The sequence below is a fragment of the Seriola aureovittata genome, chromosome 2 (assembly GCF_021018895.1).
Source record: "Seriola aureovittata isolate HTS-2021-v1 ecotype China chromosome 2, ASM2101889v1, whole genome shotgun sequence".
Lineage (NCBI taxonomy): Eukaryota > Metazoa > Chordata > Actinopteri > Carangiformes > Carangidae > Seriola > Seriola aureovittata.
The window spans coordinates 14,079,695-14,095,939 of NC_079365.1; the positions used below are offsets into that span (position 1 = coordinate 14,079,695).

General features: G+C 41.4%; 1 protein-coding gene across 6 annotated transcripts in view; it reads right to left on the bottom strand.

Moving 5' to 3' along the window:
* The window catches only part of scn8ab (sodium channel, voltage gated, type VIII, alpha subunit b), a 53,663-nt gene that overhangs the window by 22,111 nt on the left and 15,307 nt on the right, over positions 1–16,245 (bottom strand). For 3 of the 6 annotated variants that reach the window (XM_056404550.1, XM_056404566.1, XM_056404577.1), the window contains 11 exons: positions 14,854–14,972; positions 14,482–14,571; positions 14,243–14,371; positions 12,330–12,421; positions 8,319–8,540; positions 8,043–8,106; positions 6,154–6,295; positions 4,814–5,020; positions 4,450–4,731; positions 1,528–1,884; positions 95–227 (listed from right to left, as the gene is read on the bottom strand). In XM_056404550.1, coding sequence (XP_056260525.1) covers positions 95–227; positions 1,528–1,884; positions 4,450–4,731; positions 4,814–5,020; positions 6,154–6,295; positions 8,043–8,106; positions 8,319–8,540; positions 12,330–12,421; positions 14,243–14,371; positions 14,482–14,571; positions 14,854–14,972 — 1,837 coding nt within the window. Of the gene's footprint in view, positions 1–94; positions 228–1,527; positions 1,885–4,449; positions 4,732–4,813; positions 5,021–6,153; positions 6,296–8,042; positions 8,107–8,318; positions 8,541–12,329; positions 12,422–12,700; positions 12,793–14,242; positions 14,372–14,481; positions 14,572–14,853; positions 14,973–16,245 lie in introns of all 6 variants that reach the window. The other 3 variants (XM_056404585.1, XM_056404595.1, XM_056404559.1) reach the window with 3 other exon arrangements.

The following is a 16,245-nucleotide window of genomic DNA, read 5'->3' on the forward strand; positions in this document are numbered from 1 at the left end:
CATATTTTTGTACAAGGTCTAAAACTGACCTTCAATAGCAAAGGATTAAAGCATTTTGAAAAGGAAAAAAGGAAAACACGAGTTCTGTCTGTACCCTCTATCAGTGTGTTGGTGACTACGCTCATCTGACTGTTGGCGCGGTCCTTTCCTTTGAAGGAGGAGTTGAGCTGATCCACAGATACCATAAGAGAGCCAGAGTGCTTCTTCTTAATCTCCACGTCTGTAGTCTGTACTCAGAGAAAGACATAATGTCAGTTAGAGATGGTACTCACATGAATGCATGCTCAACAAACACACATTAAAACTCTAAAGCTTTCCAAAAGATCAATGATGCTCTATGCCTGCTCAAAACATGAAAAGCCTGATGTGTTAAATGCTTATCATCACATCAGATTATCAAATCAGTTTTACAAAGTGCAATTCCCCCAAATGATTTGGTTTTTTTTTTCAATTTAAGCATGTCATACAACATATTTCAAATTCATACGGCAAATTCTCAAATGGTTGTCTTAATTTACCACAACTGAAGTGACAGCTAGGTCTTTACTAAACTATTGAGCCTTTATTTCAAATTTCAAAACATTTTTTCTATACATGTTATATTTCAGTAAGAGGCCATTATTAAAATTCTGGCTTTTATTTGAGAATTTACAGTACACCCTCCATTGTGCACTGTGCACAACAGAACTACAACCCCTAAAAGAGCAGCATTAAATTGCATGCAATGACATGCATGTCAAGAACAGAGGCGACTTCAAGACATCATTTGCTGCTACACCATGCTACATTTTCAGAGGTAAAAAGGTAAAAGCAGGTAGATTGGTTGAGAATAAAAGAGGGGTCTACCATGCTAGCTAAGATGAGAAGAAATATTGTTATAGGAAAAAGGTTTCAGATTTGTTGTTGCACCATCCAGTGGCTCAGGATCAGAGGATAAATAAGGACATGAAGGAAAGAGAGGGAAACAGAAAAAGAGTGAAAGGACGAGACAGAAAGAAATAGAAGGGTAGATAAAAGCAGAGATAGGAAACAGTACGAGCATGGGAAGACTAAGAATGGAAAAAAGTAGAAGTATTTTTTTCCTGTAAAATGTTGTGATAGTGTTGTTTTTTTTATGAATGACAGTATCTGTATAGACGTATCCTTCGCGACAGGATTGTTAGGGTAATTAAGGAGGGGGGGTATCATATTGCGTTATTGTTAGATATTAATCAATGAAATGAAAATCGTGATGCTGGTGAGGCAGTGAGTTTGTGGATTCTGCTTCAGCTGGTTAGTGCCTTCTAGAGCTGTTATAAAAGGAGCAGCAGAAAAGGGGGATTAGATTCAGGGTAGAAGTGGAAGTGGCAGTGTAAGATGAAATAATAAGACAGAATCTAGATATACAAGGGGAGGAAAAGGGAGCTACTGAGTTTAGGGAATAGAGGAACAAGAGCCAAGGGGAAGAGGTTGTGAAGGAGAAGCTGCAGAAACCGGGGCCACCACCATCATGCCTAAACTGTATTGGTGTCCCATGGACGTCCTTACACTGTCATCAGTGGCTGCCTTATCTATTTTCACCTCAGGCAGAAGCCGTCTGCCGGGCCCAGGGCCGATGAGAGACACCACGCCATTGCAGTCCACTGTGCTGTTCCTCTTCCCTCCAGAGTGGGGTGCCAGTGGGTGGATGCGTGATGAGCCTTGGCTGTAGCCACTGTAGCTGTTGCGGCGGTAAGGAATAAACAGGGAGCCCCGACGGTCTTCGCTCTCCTCTACTGTACTGTGCTCATCGTCTGCAAACTCGTTCTCTGAGCCCATGTCCTTGGAACGGCCTTTGAAGCTGAAGATGCTGCTGCGGCTGTTGTGGCGCGACATGAAGGGTGAGCCTGGGATGCTGAGTAGTGACTGAAGAGGGAGAGACAGGTGCAGAGAGGGAGAGTTGAGGGGTTATAAAAAACACCAGGAGATAGTTGATGTGTAAATAAAAGAGGCCAAGAAGGTGAAAAGGGCAAGTGGGGCACTGCAGTACAAAGAATCAACCAGAAAATACACAGAGCCAGAAATGAGCAATCTCAAGAAGATGGGAATGTATGAACATAAAGGCAGAAAACATGACAATATAGGTTTCAGTCTTTTCTAACAATGTATCATAAAATGTTGACTTCTCCAACTACCACTCTATAAAAACCATATATATTGTAATATATTGTAAGATGCCAATGAGATTTTACAGAATTAAAGCTCTGCTGATAATTTCATAATTTATTATCTTCCTTATCATTTATGATATTATTGACCTTATATCTGTGAAGAAGACCACAAGATCCATAGGACAAATAATTAGAGAAGATTATTTTCTCCTCTTTTACGTGTAGTATTTTAGCATATTGAAAGAACAACATAAATGCAAAAACAGAAAACAGTACATTCATTACAGTGAAAGCTGTTTTCATCATATAAATTGTCTTTACGGTTTATCAAAAAACCAAACCAAAAAAAAAAACGATGATATCAGGGCTGGTCAGTGAGAGCAGTCAAGGCAGTTGAACAGCAAGGTGTCACAAGATGCACCCCAAACACACCCAATGATTCCAGAAACATCACTGATGATGCGTCCAAGCTACTGCGTGTATGGTGAGGGAAAATATCACAGCTGCTCAACAGCCAGAGTGGCAACGGTGACACCACCGTGAAAGGGCTCAGAAGAGAGCTGTATTCATTTGGACAGCTTTGGCTCAGCAGGTAAAGCAGGTCATCCACTAACAGCTTTGGTGGTCCAATCTCCAGGTACTCCTGTCCAAATGTCGAAGTATCCTTTGGCAAGACAGTAGTCCCCGAATTGTTCCAAATGGTCAGGTCACCTTGCATGGTAGGTTGTTGCTGTTTGTAGGTGAATCTGTGAATGACCACTTCGGCTAAAAGCAGCCATTTACCATTACCAACCCCTTCAAGGTGACCAATGAGCTGCTGGGACAGAAGTGCAGTGGTATGCTGGCATGCTCGCAGGAGGAGATAGACAATCATCTGAAGCTGACGTTTTGTTATCCAGCAAGTTGGGAGAATGCAATCTGTTGACAGAACAATTTGAGAATGCCAAGATGCCTGAAGCATTCAGGGGTGGTGGCGTAACTTATCAGGGAAGCCAAGGAGAACAAAGATAACTTGTCAGAGCTGTGGTTTGATCTTGCGAATGCATACAACACAAACTTGTGCAGTTCACACTGATAAAACAACATGTTCCCAACAGAGCCAAAGACCTCATTGCTGACTACAGCTTCAGGATAAACGTCTCCTCTGGATTTGTTGCATCACACTGGTACAAGGTAAAATTCGAAATTATAACTGGGTCTATAATCTCTGTTATCTTGTTTTCTCTGGTGATGAACATGCTTTTAAAATCAGGACTTGTGGAAGAGCTGACGGTCACCGCAGATCCAGTACCAGGCAGCAGCTTGACTCTGCAGGGACCGAGAAGCTGACGAGGTGATCCCAGATGAGCTTCAAACTAGCCGAGTCCAAACCCTTCGATGCTGAAGAAAGTCAAGATTGAGGATGTGCTCTGGCAGGCTTCAGCATTGCAACATCCATCCTATTATGTGGCCATTCATGGTGTACAAAGTGCCATTCTAAATTTCTGAGGCCTTAGAGAGGAAGGTGACCACTAGCATCCGAAGACCGTACTCTACGGGCACAGCAATGAATTAAAGCCACAACTAATCTCTCTAAAGGAGGAATTCCAGGCTGCAAGGACCAGAGAGCTGCTGAAGGACCAGGGGTCCACAGACCTGAAGCTAACAAAGCTGGCATTGAAGTGAACACTGGAAGAAAGTGGTTAGCAAGATGTAGTCCAGCAAGCAGAGTCAAAGCAGAGTCAAAGCTTCAGGTACCCAAGGTAGAGCTGGACTTTGATCCTTCCCAATTTACAATGTCAACAACACCAGAGGAAAGCATCTCCTAGTCCAGAAGAGGTGAGGGCAGAAGTGGAGGAAGAGACCCCACTGGATCAATTTCCTCATCCATGCAGTGTATGTGGATTGCCCAAGCCATCAGCGTAGGAAAAGGATGGAGCAAAAAGGACTACCCTTCCAAGAACATCATCATCTTCATCAGAGCCAGGGAAAGGCCAAACATCTGCTAAGAAAAATTGAGTGTAGTTTAATGTCCCCCAGCACATTGTGCCCACCACCTTGAGACCAGATATTATTCTCTTGTCTGACGCCATCAAACAAACCATTTTGCTGGAGCCATTTGGATGAACTGGTTTAGCGAGTGCAGACATAAGGGTTGGGATCAAAGTGTCTGTCTGTTGAAGTTGGATACAGTAGGCTCTGAAGCCCAATCTCTAGATTGTACAACACCCTAATCATGGAGAAGGAGAAGAGAAGAGGGGCCATTGTTGGCACCATTGAAGCAGCAGCAAGAGCCTCACGATGGCTGTTGCTCAAGACAGGTTTTTCTTGGTAACTTTACCTGGTTCATGATGGATGTTTTCCTCCCAAGGCGGCTTCCAGGGAAACGAATGGTGCTTTTCTTGCTGCCATCGTCTGACTCAGACTTGACAACCTTTTCGCTGTCTCCCTTCTCTTTCTCCTGCTCTTTCTGACGCCATTTCTTCTTGCGATTGCGACGCTCCTTGGCGCTCTTGGAGCTCAGCTTGGAGACCTCAGAGGAACTGCGGGACAAGTGCCCCCCTCCTTCATCCTCTAACGCAGCCTCAGACACTGTGCCTGCAGACGTCGCCATGGCGGCAGCCTGAGAAAAAAAAGACACATTTTAAGCGTAAACTATGAAAAATAGGTAAAAATATATGTGTTTGAGATGGAATGAGTCCAACCTGCGTCTCCTCCTGTTGCTTCCTCAGCTGCTCCAACATGGCCTTAAATTCAGCCTCTTTCTGCTCTGCCTCCTCAATAGTGGCCTGGTTCTGCTCTTCATAAGCCATGGCCACCACAGCCAAGATGAGATTCACCAGGTAGAAGGAGCCCACGAAGATGACAAGCACAAAGAAGATCATGTAGGTCTTCCCTGCGGCTCGAAGAGTCTGACAGAAAATAGAAGACAATGAAAATGAATCAGAGATTTAGAGTGACTCAAAATGGAAGATTATATTTTTAAACAGACATATTGTCCTATTGATCAAATATAAATGGAATGCATCTTGGTTAAATAGTTGTTTTATATTGATAGTTTTTTTTCCACAGCACTTTCTTATTTGGTCAGAGAGACTGTATGTATATGTGTGTTGTATCAGCATTTCTGGTGTTTCTATATCCGGTTCATGGCTTACTCCAGGAAAACCTCCAGGCAGGAAAGAAGCTTTAGAGAGCAGGAATTCCCAGTTTTAACACACTCACACTCACACTCACACTCACACTCACACTCACACTCACACTCACACACACACACACTAAAACAGCGTCTGGCCTATTTGCCAAATGAAGTGAATCTATTATGGCTGTGGGTGTGCAGGTCTGTAGGAGGGGGAAAGAAATGCTAGTGCATGTCATAGTAGTGAAGTTTATTGATATCTGTGCACATGTTATATATTTTGTTAGTGCATTTGTGTCCCTAAGAGCAACAGTAAGTGTGAGGACTAAACAAGGCAGAGATTCAATTCAGAAATACATTTGGCAGAGAGAATGATTATTCTCAAGGTCATTTAACAAAGATAAATACATTTTTATTATTTGCTTCAATACAAATGCACACAACCACATCTTTCAAAATTCTGAAATTCTTTTCCCTCAACATAGAAGACGAACAAAACTCTAGTGTCTAGTCATACACTTCCAGCTACAGTATTTCTGATCAGCTGTCCTTGCTTCGCTTTTATTCAGAGGGCGAGTGAACTGAGGGGTAAAGCTGCTGGGAGGCAGGGGCACTTTTGCTGATTCATTCAGGTATTAAAATGACAATGTGTACATTTTTATGATGAAGTGAGGACAAAATCATTAGTACTGCTTAGGGAGTGTTTTACTTCCCTGGGTAGTTGCAGAAGACTGGCGAGGTTTCAATATAGTTCTCTAAAACAGGTGTAACACGGGTCAAAGACTTCATCCATAGGTCACACTCTGACAAAATATACAGTCCCACTTTTTGCTTCCTCTGGACATTTATGTGTTCACTGGAGGCAAAGGGGAAGAGACAGAAGAATTCAAGAAAACACTGCTTTACCAGCATGTAGAGATTTTCCCAGAAGTCTTGGGTCATGAGGCGAAAGAGGGTGAGGAAAGCCCATCCAAAGCTATCGAAGCTGGTGTAACCGTAGTTGGGGTTCCTTCCGGCTTTCATGCATGTATAGCCCTCTGGACATCGTCTGAAAGGAACACATAGCAATGTGAAAACTGTAACTTAATGTAAACTTAATGTATCACTGTAGCATTAACACAGTCAGACTTACAGATACATGCATCACTGGCAGTCGAGCATACAACAGGAGCATGAAAATGAGCTTGAAAAAATTCTTGGTAAGTGTGGTTTCTTTGTTGTTGTTTGCTTGGGCATGCATGCTTACATGTACAGTATTAGTTGTAGGATATTGATATGGCTTATCATATTTATTATATTTCATAACCTTTTTGAAAGCAAAAAAGTCTGTCTCATGAATATATACTCATACTCTTTATTTTGTAAATTGCTCAAATGTTTTGTCCATGAATAATGAATGGCATCTATAATGACTAAAATTAGCTTGTTTAGTATCAGTAGCACCAATTTCTTTTCACATGCTAATTAAGGTTTGTTGTCTATGTGGTTAAGTTTGCAAAAACATGCATGGCCTGAAGATCAAATAGGCCAAAATGAGATGCTTGAGGTGGTGCATCATACAGGATCATCGCCCTGTGACACACAGGAAGAGCCAGACCTGGATTCACCCCCCGTACCAAGAACCTCTACACACCACAAGAATCATTCCAAGGCAGAGCTTTAGATCGACTAGTCAACTAGCTGGCAGGGGTCAGTTTGATGAGGAGGTGGACAGGATCTTTGAAGCCATAGCCAGGGGTGATGCAGATCAGAAGCACCAGGTAATGTCAACCATCAGAGTCGACATTACTGCTGAGAAGTTTGGCGTGAAGAAGCAGTGGGTGACAAAAAAACCCTGGGGTAAAAACTGGTGGGGGACAATCAGCCAGCTATGATAAAGGCTGAAATCTCTAAGGAGGCAGCGCTAGGAAGAGAGGGAGGAGGATTACGCCGTCTTAGCAGATCTTCAGAACATTGTGAGAAATAAGGTCATCACCCTCTGCAGTGCAGAGTGGCACAAAAGGAGGGACAGAGAAAGAGCCAGAAAGTGAGTGGCATTCATGGCAAACCCCTTCTTTTCACCAAGAAGCTGAAAAGGCAGAAGCAAAGTGGCCACCTGGCGTGCTCCATAGAGGAGATCACCAACATCTAGGAGCCAGCATTGGAGGAGATAAAGAAGCTAAAACAAGCTTGGCCCAAGGCCCATGTGGAATGCCTTGCAAGGTCTACAGCAAGTGCCCCAGGCTCCTGCGACAACTGTTGAGGAACCTCAAGGTGATCTGGAGGTGGAGGAGGAAGGCAGCTCAGATGTGGAGATTTGAAGGTGTAAAGATTCCAAACGAGGAAGCAAGCGCCATCAAGCAATTCAGGACCATCACATTCCCAAGTGCTGAAAAGAAGACGGTCTCCAGTATTGCTGCTTGATAGTGGAAGAAGAACTCATATGTTGACAGCTCAGCTCAAGTCTTGATGGTCCCAGGGTGCACTGAGCATCACATGACATGACAGACATCACATGACTGCACTGTAAGGATGCCATCGGGAACATTATTGATGCTGAGGAAAAGGCATGAAGATGGCTGCGGATCAAGAAGGGAGACCCATGGCCCACACATGCTACTAAGCCTGATCAACCCTGGCTGGGTCATGTGGGCTGAAAGACCCAAAACACCCAATGACCCCTGGATACGTCACCGACGGTGTGTGTTAGTGCCTCGCAAAACGTGTGAAGGAACAACAGAAAAACCAGGGATACCTGCAGAAAACACTGGCATAAATATGGAGGCATGCATTAAGTGAGAGAAGCACCGGCTTACCCTGAGTCAGAACTATTTCCACATAGTAGAGCATCAAGCTGATCAGGGAGGAAGTAGAAATTAGCTGCAAAAAAAAAACAAAAAAAACAGAGAACAGCCACTTGCATTAGCCGCTGGGCACCTTCATTATTCAATGTTTCTATAAATTTTTTATATCAGCAAGGTAGAACAAAAACAAAACAATACAAAGAGAAAAGAATTACCAAGATGCACACACACATATCATCTCACATTTATGTGGAACCAGTTTAATCAAGTGTCAAGGTCGTCACTCACTGTCATTCATGATGTATGTGGCCCAGTCAAAGCCCTTGCTGCCATTTGGCAGAAGCTGATCGGTCATGTTGATTGGCCAGAATACACACTTATTCCGCAGGTTCCCCATGAAGAGCTGCAGTCCAATCAGAGCAAAGACGCTGAGACAGAAGACTGTGAGGATCATCACATCCGACAGCTTCTTCACAGACTGGATCAGAGCACCCACAATGGTCTTCAGGCCTGTCAATTAATATATAATACACACAAACACACACACACACACACACACACACACAAACACACCAATGTGCAGGAATGCACATACATGAAAACAGACAAACTCATATACACACGCACACCATCATAACCATTCAAATGCACAAAGACACGCGCACACACACACACACACACACACACACACACACACACACACACACACACACACACACACACAGATAGAGAAATAAAAAGACTTGCAACTTCTGGCACTGCAAGAGAGCACAAGCTGAGTTTGGTTCTACAGCTGCAATTCAGAGCTGACTCAAGTCACGTAGGAAAAAAGTTTAGTTAGGTAATGTATATCTAATCCTGTATTTAACCCTGTGCTTTGCAGGCTGTTACATAAATCTAAACTTGGCAAGCATCAGAACTATTTCACAAGCACCTACACCCGGTGATGCTGAGCCTCAACACCAGAAATGGACCTTGTGTGTCTTGTGCATTTTCTTGGAGTATAAAACCAGTTGTTCCTGTCATTCCTGCCTGGATGGAAAGCTGCAGTGCAGGCTGTCGTCTCTTTTTAAGTCATTAATCAGACAGTTGCTATGCTGTGGGTATTTATCACTTCATGTATGATTTAAGCATATGCAGAGACTGTCATTGAACATCTTAACAGCGCACAAAAATTATCACTCTTGGAAAGTAAGGGCTCCATTTTGTCATAAAAATTTTCTGATATGGAAAAAAAAAAAGAAAAGTTATTTAAAAGAATTATAATAAGAAAAACAGCTCAGGTAACCACTGGGGTGTGAGTCGGTGTAGTGTGTTGAGAATGATACATTTGTGTAAATGTAATAAGTTAATCACATTATCATACAAATGTAATAGGTTAACTGCGAAATAATTGCTACATAAAGCACTACTGCACAGTAGCAACACAACCGAGCCTGCAGTAGTGAGAAGAAAGCTGAGAATCTACTTTGGGTGTGAAAGATATTTAGTGTAGAAATTGGAATTCTCTAAGATTTAAACATAAATAATTTAAGCACAGTGCAATAATGGCACAGGTATTCCCATAAGGTAATATAAAAGTGTGGCCTATGTGTGTGCATTGTGTATGTGTGTGTGTGTGTTTGTGTGTGTGTGTGTGTGTGTGTGTGTGTGTGTGTGTGTGTCGGCTCGGGGGCTTAATATTTCAAGTCATTGACTGCAGGCACAACTCTGCAGCTGAGAGGCAGAAGAACATGTTGTCCTGCATCTCCACGTCTCCTGGGAGGAGAAAACCTGTCTCCTTTCCTGTGCTAGTTTTCTTGCTATTGACTTCAATTGTTTCCTTTCCTGTTCAGTTTGCAAGGATTTAGACTAATATTACTTATTATGAATACTATTATTTCCAATAAACAGAATGATCCCATATTATGAAACTGGATGTCTTCTGTCTTTTAATAAAGTTTTAATAATCGATTCAATATGGCCGCATAGAAAGTCAAGAGTCTCTCTGTGGATATAAATAAAGTTTATCAGTTTTCAACAGTGGATTAAAAAGGTTAAATTATTTGTAGCTTTTAGAAGCTACAAAATTACATTCAAGCTTTTACTCTTGTCCAACTTTGTTGGACGTAAGGCTCTTTTCTCTCTTACTTCCTTTATAAGCACCACATGACTGTTTTCACACTTATATGCACCACCACGTGTCTGAAACACGATTTTCTCAATGAGATTCTTACTATTAATGATGGAGCCCGACATGAAGGCATCATTTTCTGCCAAAGTTGGAACTGTTTTGTTATTATCACTTGAGAGATTTCCGTGTTTGTCTGTTTTCTGTCTGTGCTCCTTCACACTGGTTTGAGGTGGGTGGGGCTTAGCTGGAAAAACGTGAATCTCATGATTGTTGTGGGGTAGTTTGCTTATGTTTCCAGGTCACTGTCAGCCAGGTTTGATCTTTTTGGCTGTTAAACAATACATAATACCTAATTATGTTTAAGTTTTCAGAGGCTTTAAAAAGACAGAATACTTGAGCACTGTATGGTAGCAAAAAATCCTTCCATAACAAAATCCAATTTAAGAAAAAAAAATTATAGCTACAAAACTCATTACAAAAAGTGATCCAAACTCAGCTTATTGCAAATTCAGGCAGCTTGTTATGAGCAGATCCTCAGATTTAACCCTTTAATGGAATAGATGTATGTAGTGCAGATTTCTATTTACATGGTTATCATGAAGAGACTTTTCTTGAAACGTTCAGGAAAATCAAAGACATGACTATTTATTGTGTAATAACAGCACACTATGATGCATTCAAGTTAAACCACAGATATAGAGGTCAAATTCAGTTTTTGTTTGTTTTATCATAAAACACATAACACCACAACAACTGCAACTATATGGGATGTTTCCATCAGAAAGACACATTGACATTTGCACATTTTACATCGGCGACTCGACTGTTCTATAGAAATGTGGGTTTTTTTCTGCTGAGAAAGAGCAGACAGCACCACAGCTGGATTTAGGATCTACCTGGACAGGAGATCATGGGATTACGATTTGTGTTCATCTATGGGAACATCCCTGACTAACTGCAGTTATTAATTATACTGCATCCATCAAATCAACTGAGCACGGCAGCACCACAAACAGCGAGCAGCCAGAACCAGGCTCAGTCAAGGAAGCAGGAAGTGAAGAGGAGAAAAGAGAGGACAGGCGAGGAAGAGTCGGTGGTTGGGAGGAGAAGGAGGGGGGCAATGAGAGGTGGCATGCAGGTCATTTAAACGCCAAGGCTGAAGGAATTGACTCTGTGTCAGCATCACTTGTCTGTAAACCGTGATGGTGACCTTGCTTTAACTGAAGAACCGTTCCCATCCCGGGCACCCCTTTCTCCCACTCTTTCGGTGCTGGGCAAGCCCTCAGGCTGGTTTAGCCCAGAGCGCAACTAGGCGCAACATGCCAGAGGGTGAGTTTATTGTACTGGACTGACTGTGTTGTTTGTGTGTAGTGATTTCATAGTGTCTGCATAATTGTTTCACAAGCATTTCAAGTGGATCTAATGTAGAAGCAAATGTATAAACTTAAGTTACTGTGTGTTTCCCAAATATCTTATTAAATTTGACAAATATGCACAGAATTTTGCTGATCTATGATATTTATGTTTTATTTATGTTTCCCTTACACTCCCAGGATGGACAAAGATCTTCAAAAAAAGAAAAAAAAAAGAAATTAAAAAAAAAATCTGAATCAAATAACTCTTATAACTAAAAGAAAACAAAATCAGAAGGAAAAGCCCCTTAAAGCCAAACTTGTAAAAGCATGTGTCTCAAAGCTTCATGCAGCGTCAGTGTGTTGTCAAATTAGGCTTGGCAGTCTTAGGGAATTAAAAGTCTTAAGAAACAAGAAGGCAGTGTCATAGACTCTGAGAATTTGGATCAGTGTATGATCATGTTTTTCCCTAAGAAATCTGTTCATTTCACCACTCATGATAAAGTCAACTCATTGGAAATAATATCTAAACTCTTTCCCTGTGTTATGACATTGTTTTGGAAATTTATTTGTATTTCACTTTGGGTAAAAATGGAAAGATAGTTGTTGCATACCATAGCAGCTGTCCGTGTTGGACATGCGAGCCCACAAGACTGCCAGTAGACTGCTAAGCCTATCAAAAATGTATTGCTACCATTTTTGATTGTCATAAAACAAAAGTAAAAAAATCTAAAACATCCTCTTTTTAAAAGGAAAAAAATATATAAGTACTAGAAATAAAGACAGCTAATAGGTAAATTATACTCAGCCTTAGTGTTTAAATGGGAATCTCACCTGGAATGACAGAAATAGTTTTCAATGCTCGGAGAACCCTGAACGTTCTCAGCGCCGAGACATTCCCAAGGTCCACAAACTCTGTTATATATCTGTAACAAGGTAGGATGACACACAGAACAGAACCCCATGACACACAACACACACAATAACAACACACACACGCACACGCATGTACGCGCAAGAGCACGACACCAGCACCACCATCGAAGACCAGGAGGGGACACCACGGTGAGAGAGAGAACGCCTGTCCGACCAGTGGGAAGAGAACGAAGGAGGAAGAGGAGAGGAGAGGGACTGAAACAAAACCACACCTAACATCAACCCCGTGACTCGCCCACCCGCAAACACAAACACCTGGACTGTCTTACCTGGGATAACTGAAATTGTTTTCAAAGCCCTCAGAACCCTGAACGTACGCAGAGCTGACACATTGCCTAGGTTTACAAACTCTGTTATATACCTGCAAGGTGGATCAGATACAGTTACTCAGCAGCCATCCCGAACAGAGGAAAGATAGAATAGATAGTTACATAATACTTTAATAAGCATTATCAAGGTGGTAATATGGACTGATGTGGATTGAAGGTGCTGTAGGCAATTTTTGTTGACAATCGTTTTGCTATATTTAGTAAAAAAAATCATCTTAGATATTCCACCACGAATGATTAAATTCAGTGTTTCGGAGGGGGGAGGGGATTGTCTGGACATTTTTCAGCTTCCCCTCCAAAATTTCAAAGTTCTTAAAAACCATTTAGCTCTGTGCAGGAAAGCAAGCCTACTGCCTGTCAATCACACATGAGCAACTCAGCCTAATCTTTACAAGGAGGAGAACAAATCCATATCCATCCACAGAGAAGATGACATGAAACAAAACACTGGCAGTTAAATTAATTTGGATAAGAAACTTCACATGTTTTAGGTTTATCAATAACTACGAGACTGAGCTCAAAAATTTGTGACAGATATAAAAAGGATGAATTTCATAACAATAGTTGCGTGAAGTTGAGTGAAGGCTGGACAGAGAGTTGCCACTTCAAATTTGGTATTTTTTTGCTGTAAATGACATATACTGTAAGTGTTGATCAAAAATAGTTTTTCAGGTTGGTGGAGATTTTGAAGTTTGCCCACAGCAGCTTTTAGATGGGGGAGTACTGTCTTTGTCAGTGATGATGTGTCAGTATTAAAACCACCCCAGCAGACAGCAAAAACAGCAGTTTTGTTGTTAACAGGTTCAATCAAAGACAAAACATTTGACAGATGTATGTTATGGGTCCCACACCACGATGGAATATGTAAATTAGTCATTAAACTATTATGACTATCACTGCAATGTCTAATGTTTAGCATGTTTAGCTTAGCTTGGTTTGTAACATTTTTGTACCAAAATAAACATTTGGCTGTGTCTGAAATCACTCTGCCAGGGTCCAAATTTTGAGCGCCCTCAAAAATTCTCCAAGTAAATAATAAGAAATAAGAATGTACGTTAAATTCTGGCAAAAATAATCCCATAATGCAACACACCGGCTTTTACCGCTCACTCTAAAATAAAGTGTTTATTGTAAAGGGAGAAGTGAACGCGCTGACGAGGGAGTGATTTTGGACACAGCCTCTCACAGCAGATATTTGAACTCATCATAGAAGGAAAAGCACAGGTATACCTTATCATAAGCCATAAGGTACCAGCAGTATTATTACACCCATGTTTAAGAAGACAGTGAGGAAGTTCTGTCAATTGGTTATTATGTAACTATGCTTATAAATACATTAAATGATAAATATCATGATATTTTAAAATTTCATGTTGAGATCTTTTCGGTTTCTTGCTTTGTTTGCAGTGCTTTTCACATGTGACCACACTCATTTTATGTAACTTTTAACTATTTACATATTGAATGAGTTTAAATACTTACGCCATTGAGATGACCATGAAATCGAGCCAGTTCCATGGGTCTCTGAGAAAGGTGAACCCATCTATACAGAAGCCTCGGGCAACAATTTTTGTGAGTGACTCAAACGTATAGATACCTGTGAAGGTATACCTTGAAAAAAAAAAAAGAAAGAAAGAAAGAAAGAAAGAAGACAGTAAAAAGGTGACAGTCACATGAAACAAAGACATGATTGCTGAGGAGAAATATGGATGTGTACTTACTCTACTTGTTTGGACCACTCTGGGGGGTCACTAAATGTCATGAATATACAGTTGGTCAAAATCGTACACATGATGATCATGCTGAATAACGTGAGGAGACAAGTTAAGGAAAGTTTGAACGGTGCCTTAGACATTTAAACATAATTTAAACACAGCAACATCAGAAATAAAATCTTAATACTGACATAAAGCTTAAGGAAGAGGTCAGAGAGGAGAGAAGACAGAGATTTACAGTGCATTAACTTCACTCACTATTCACTGACCACTTGTGATATAAGCACCAAAAAACCAAACTAGCCATGTTTAAAATACTGCATCATCTGTTTTTTTATTCACAGTAAAGCATAGAAAATGAATCACTTGAAAGGATATGAATGTATCAAAATCTTAATAGCTATACGCCTAAGTAGATTAAAAGGGCTTAAGATGTACAAGGAGGGCGTGGCACTGAAGCGGAAGATTGTTTTCCCTTTGTTTAGGACTATAAATGTCTGTGGGGAGAGAGAGAGAGAGAGAGAGAGAGGGAGAGAGAGAGAGAGGGAGAGAGGGAGAGAGAGCAAGACAGTTAGATAAATTGCAGAATTAATTATATGGCACGTATGGTTCAGTACATGGTGTGCAAACCTTTTTGTGCATTGGTTTCCACTATAGCCGCAGGGTTGCTTCTCACAGTACAGGTGATACTGAAATCCATTTGAATGTGGCATTTTGATGCGAGTCCTCACAGTGTTGTCACTTTACCCATTTTGCAATCTCTTACCACTCCAGCATTGAGACAACAGTGTGCGAAGTACTTCGTACTGTAATGATAATACAGTGCATAATACAGTGTATTAAAAATCTAAAGGTATGCAAAAGGAAACATCAGAGGCAGCAGGGACACGAGAGTGTTTTACTCCACTGACATTACTCCCTCTGTGGCCTGTCACCTGAGAACCAAGAGAACAGCTAACACATCTGTCCCGGTTGCATCAGACGGAGCCTCAGTCCTGGCGAGCTTTTCGCCACAACGGTAGCTTTGTGAGTCGCCTCAGAAGCAGCAGACAGGCGCATGGGAAGCTCTCCCCTCTTCATGGCCAAATGACTCTCTTCTCCCCAAGTTTAAAGCTCTTACTGGAAGAGAACCGCAAATGCTGTCATCGATCAGGGGCAGATCTGCTGACTCTAGGCTCTCAACAACCACTCCCCACCCATAAACAGTACTGGGCCAAGTGGGGCTGAGCAGTGGGGTGAGGCAGCAGTGTGTGTTTGTTTGTTTGTGCATACCTGTGTGTAGTTTGTGGATGTTTGTGCCCAATTTTGAACAAAAAAACAATGTAGGGGTCAGAGTGAGAAGTATGAGCATCATTTACAAGCAAACATTTACAACTACTGCTGCTACCAGTGCTTCCAGTTTCTTTTTATACCTATAGGTATTACAGTTTAGAGTTGGTTCAGAGACGATTTATAAATGTGTGGTTTGGGTGAGAAACTGTGAGTGAGTTAATAATGTGCACACGGCAGAGAGTTTTTCCTCCTTCAGTGCATCCTCTCGTGTATTTATGACATAACTGACAATGTTGGCTGCTGGTATTTACAGAAAACGTATCATGTCCTGTATGTGACGACTATTGAAGACCAATGTCGAGATCAACTCGTATCAGAAGTTATAATAATCTACTGTATATGACTTTGAAGTCAGATCCTTTGCATTGAACTTGAAAAGATAAACAGTTCTTGTATTAGGTTGATATGAATGCAGCTTCTGTGAATTGGAAAAATATA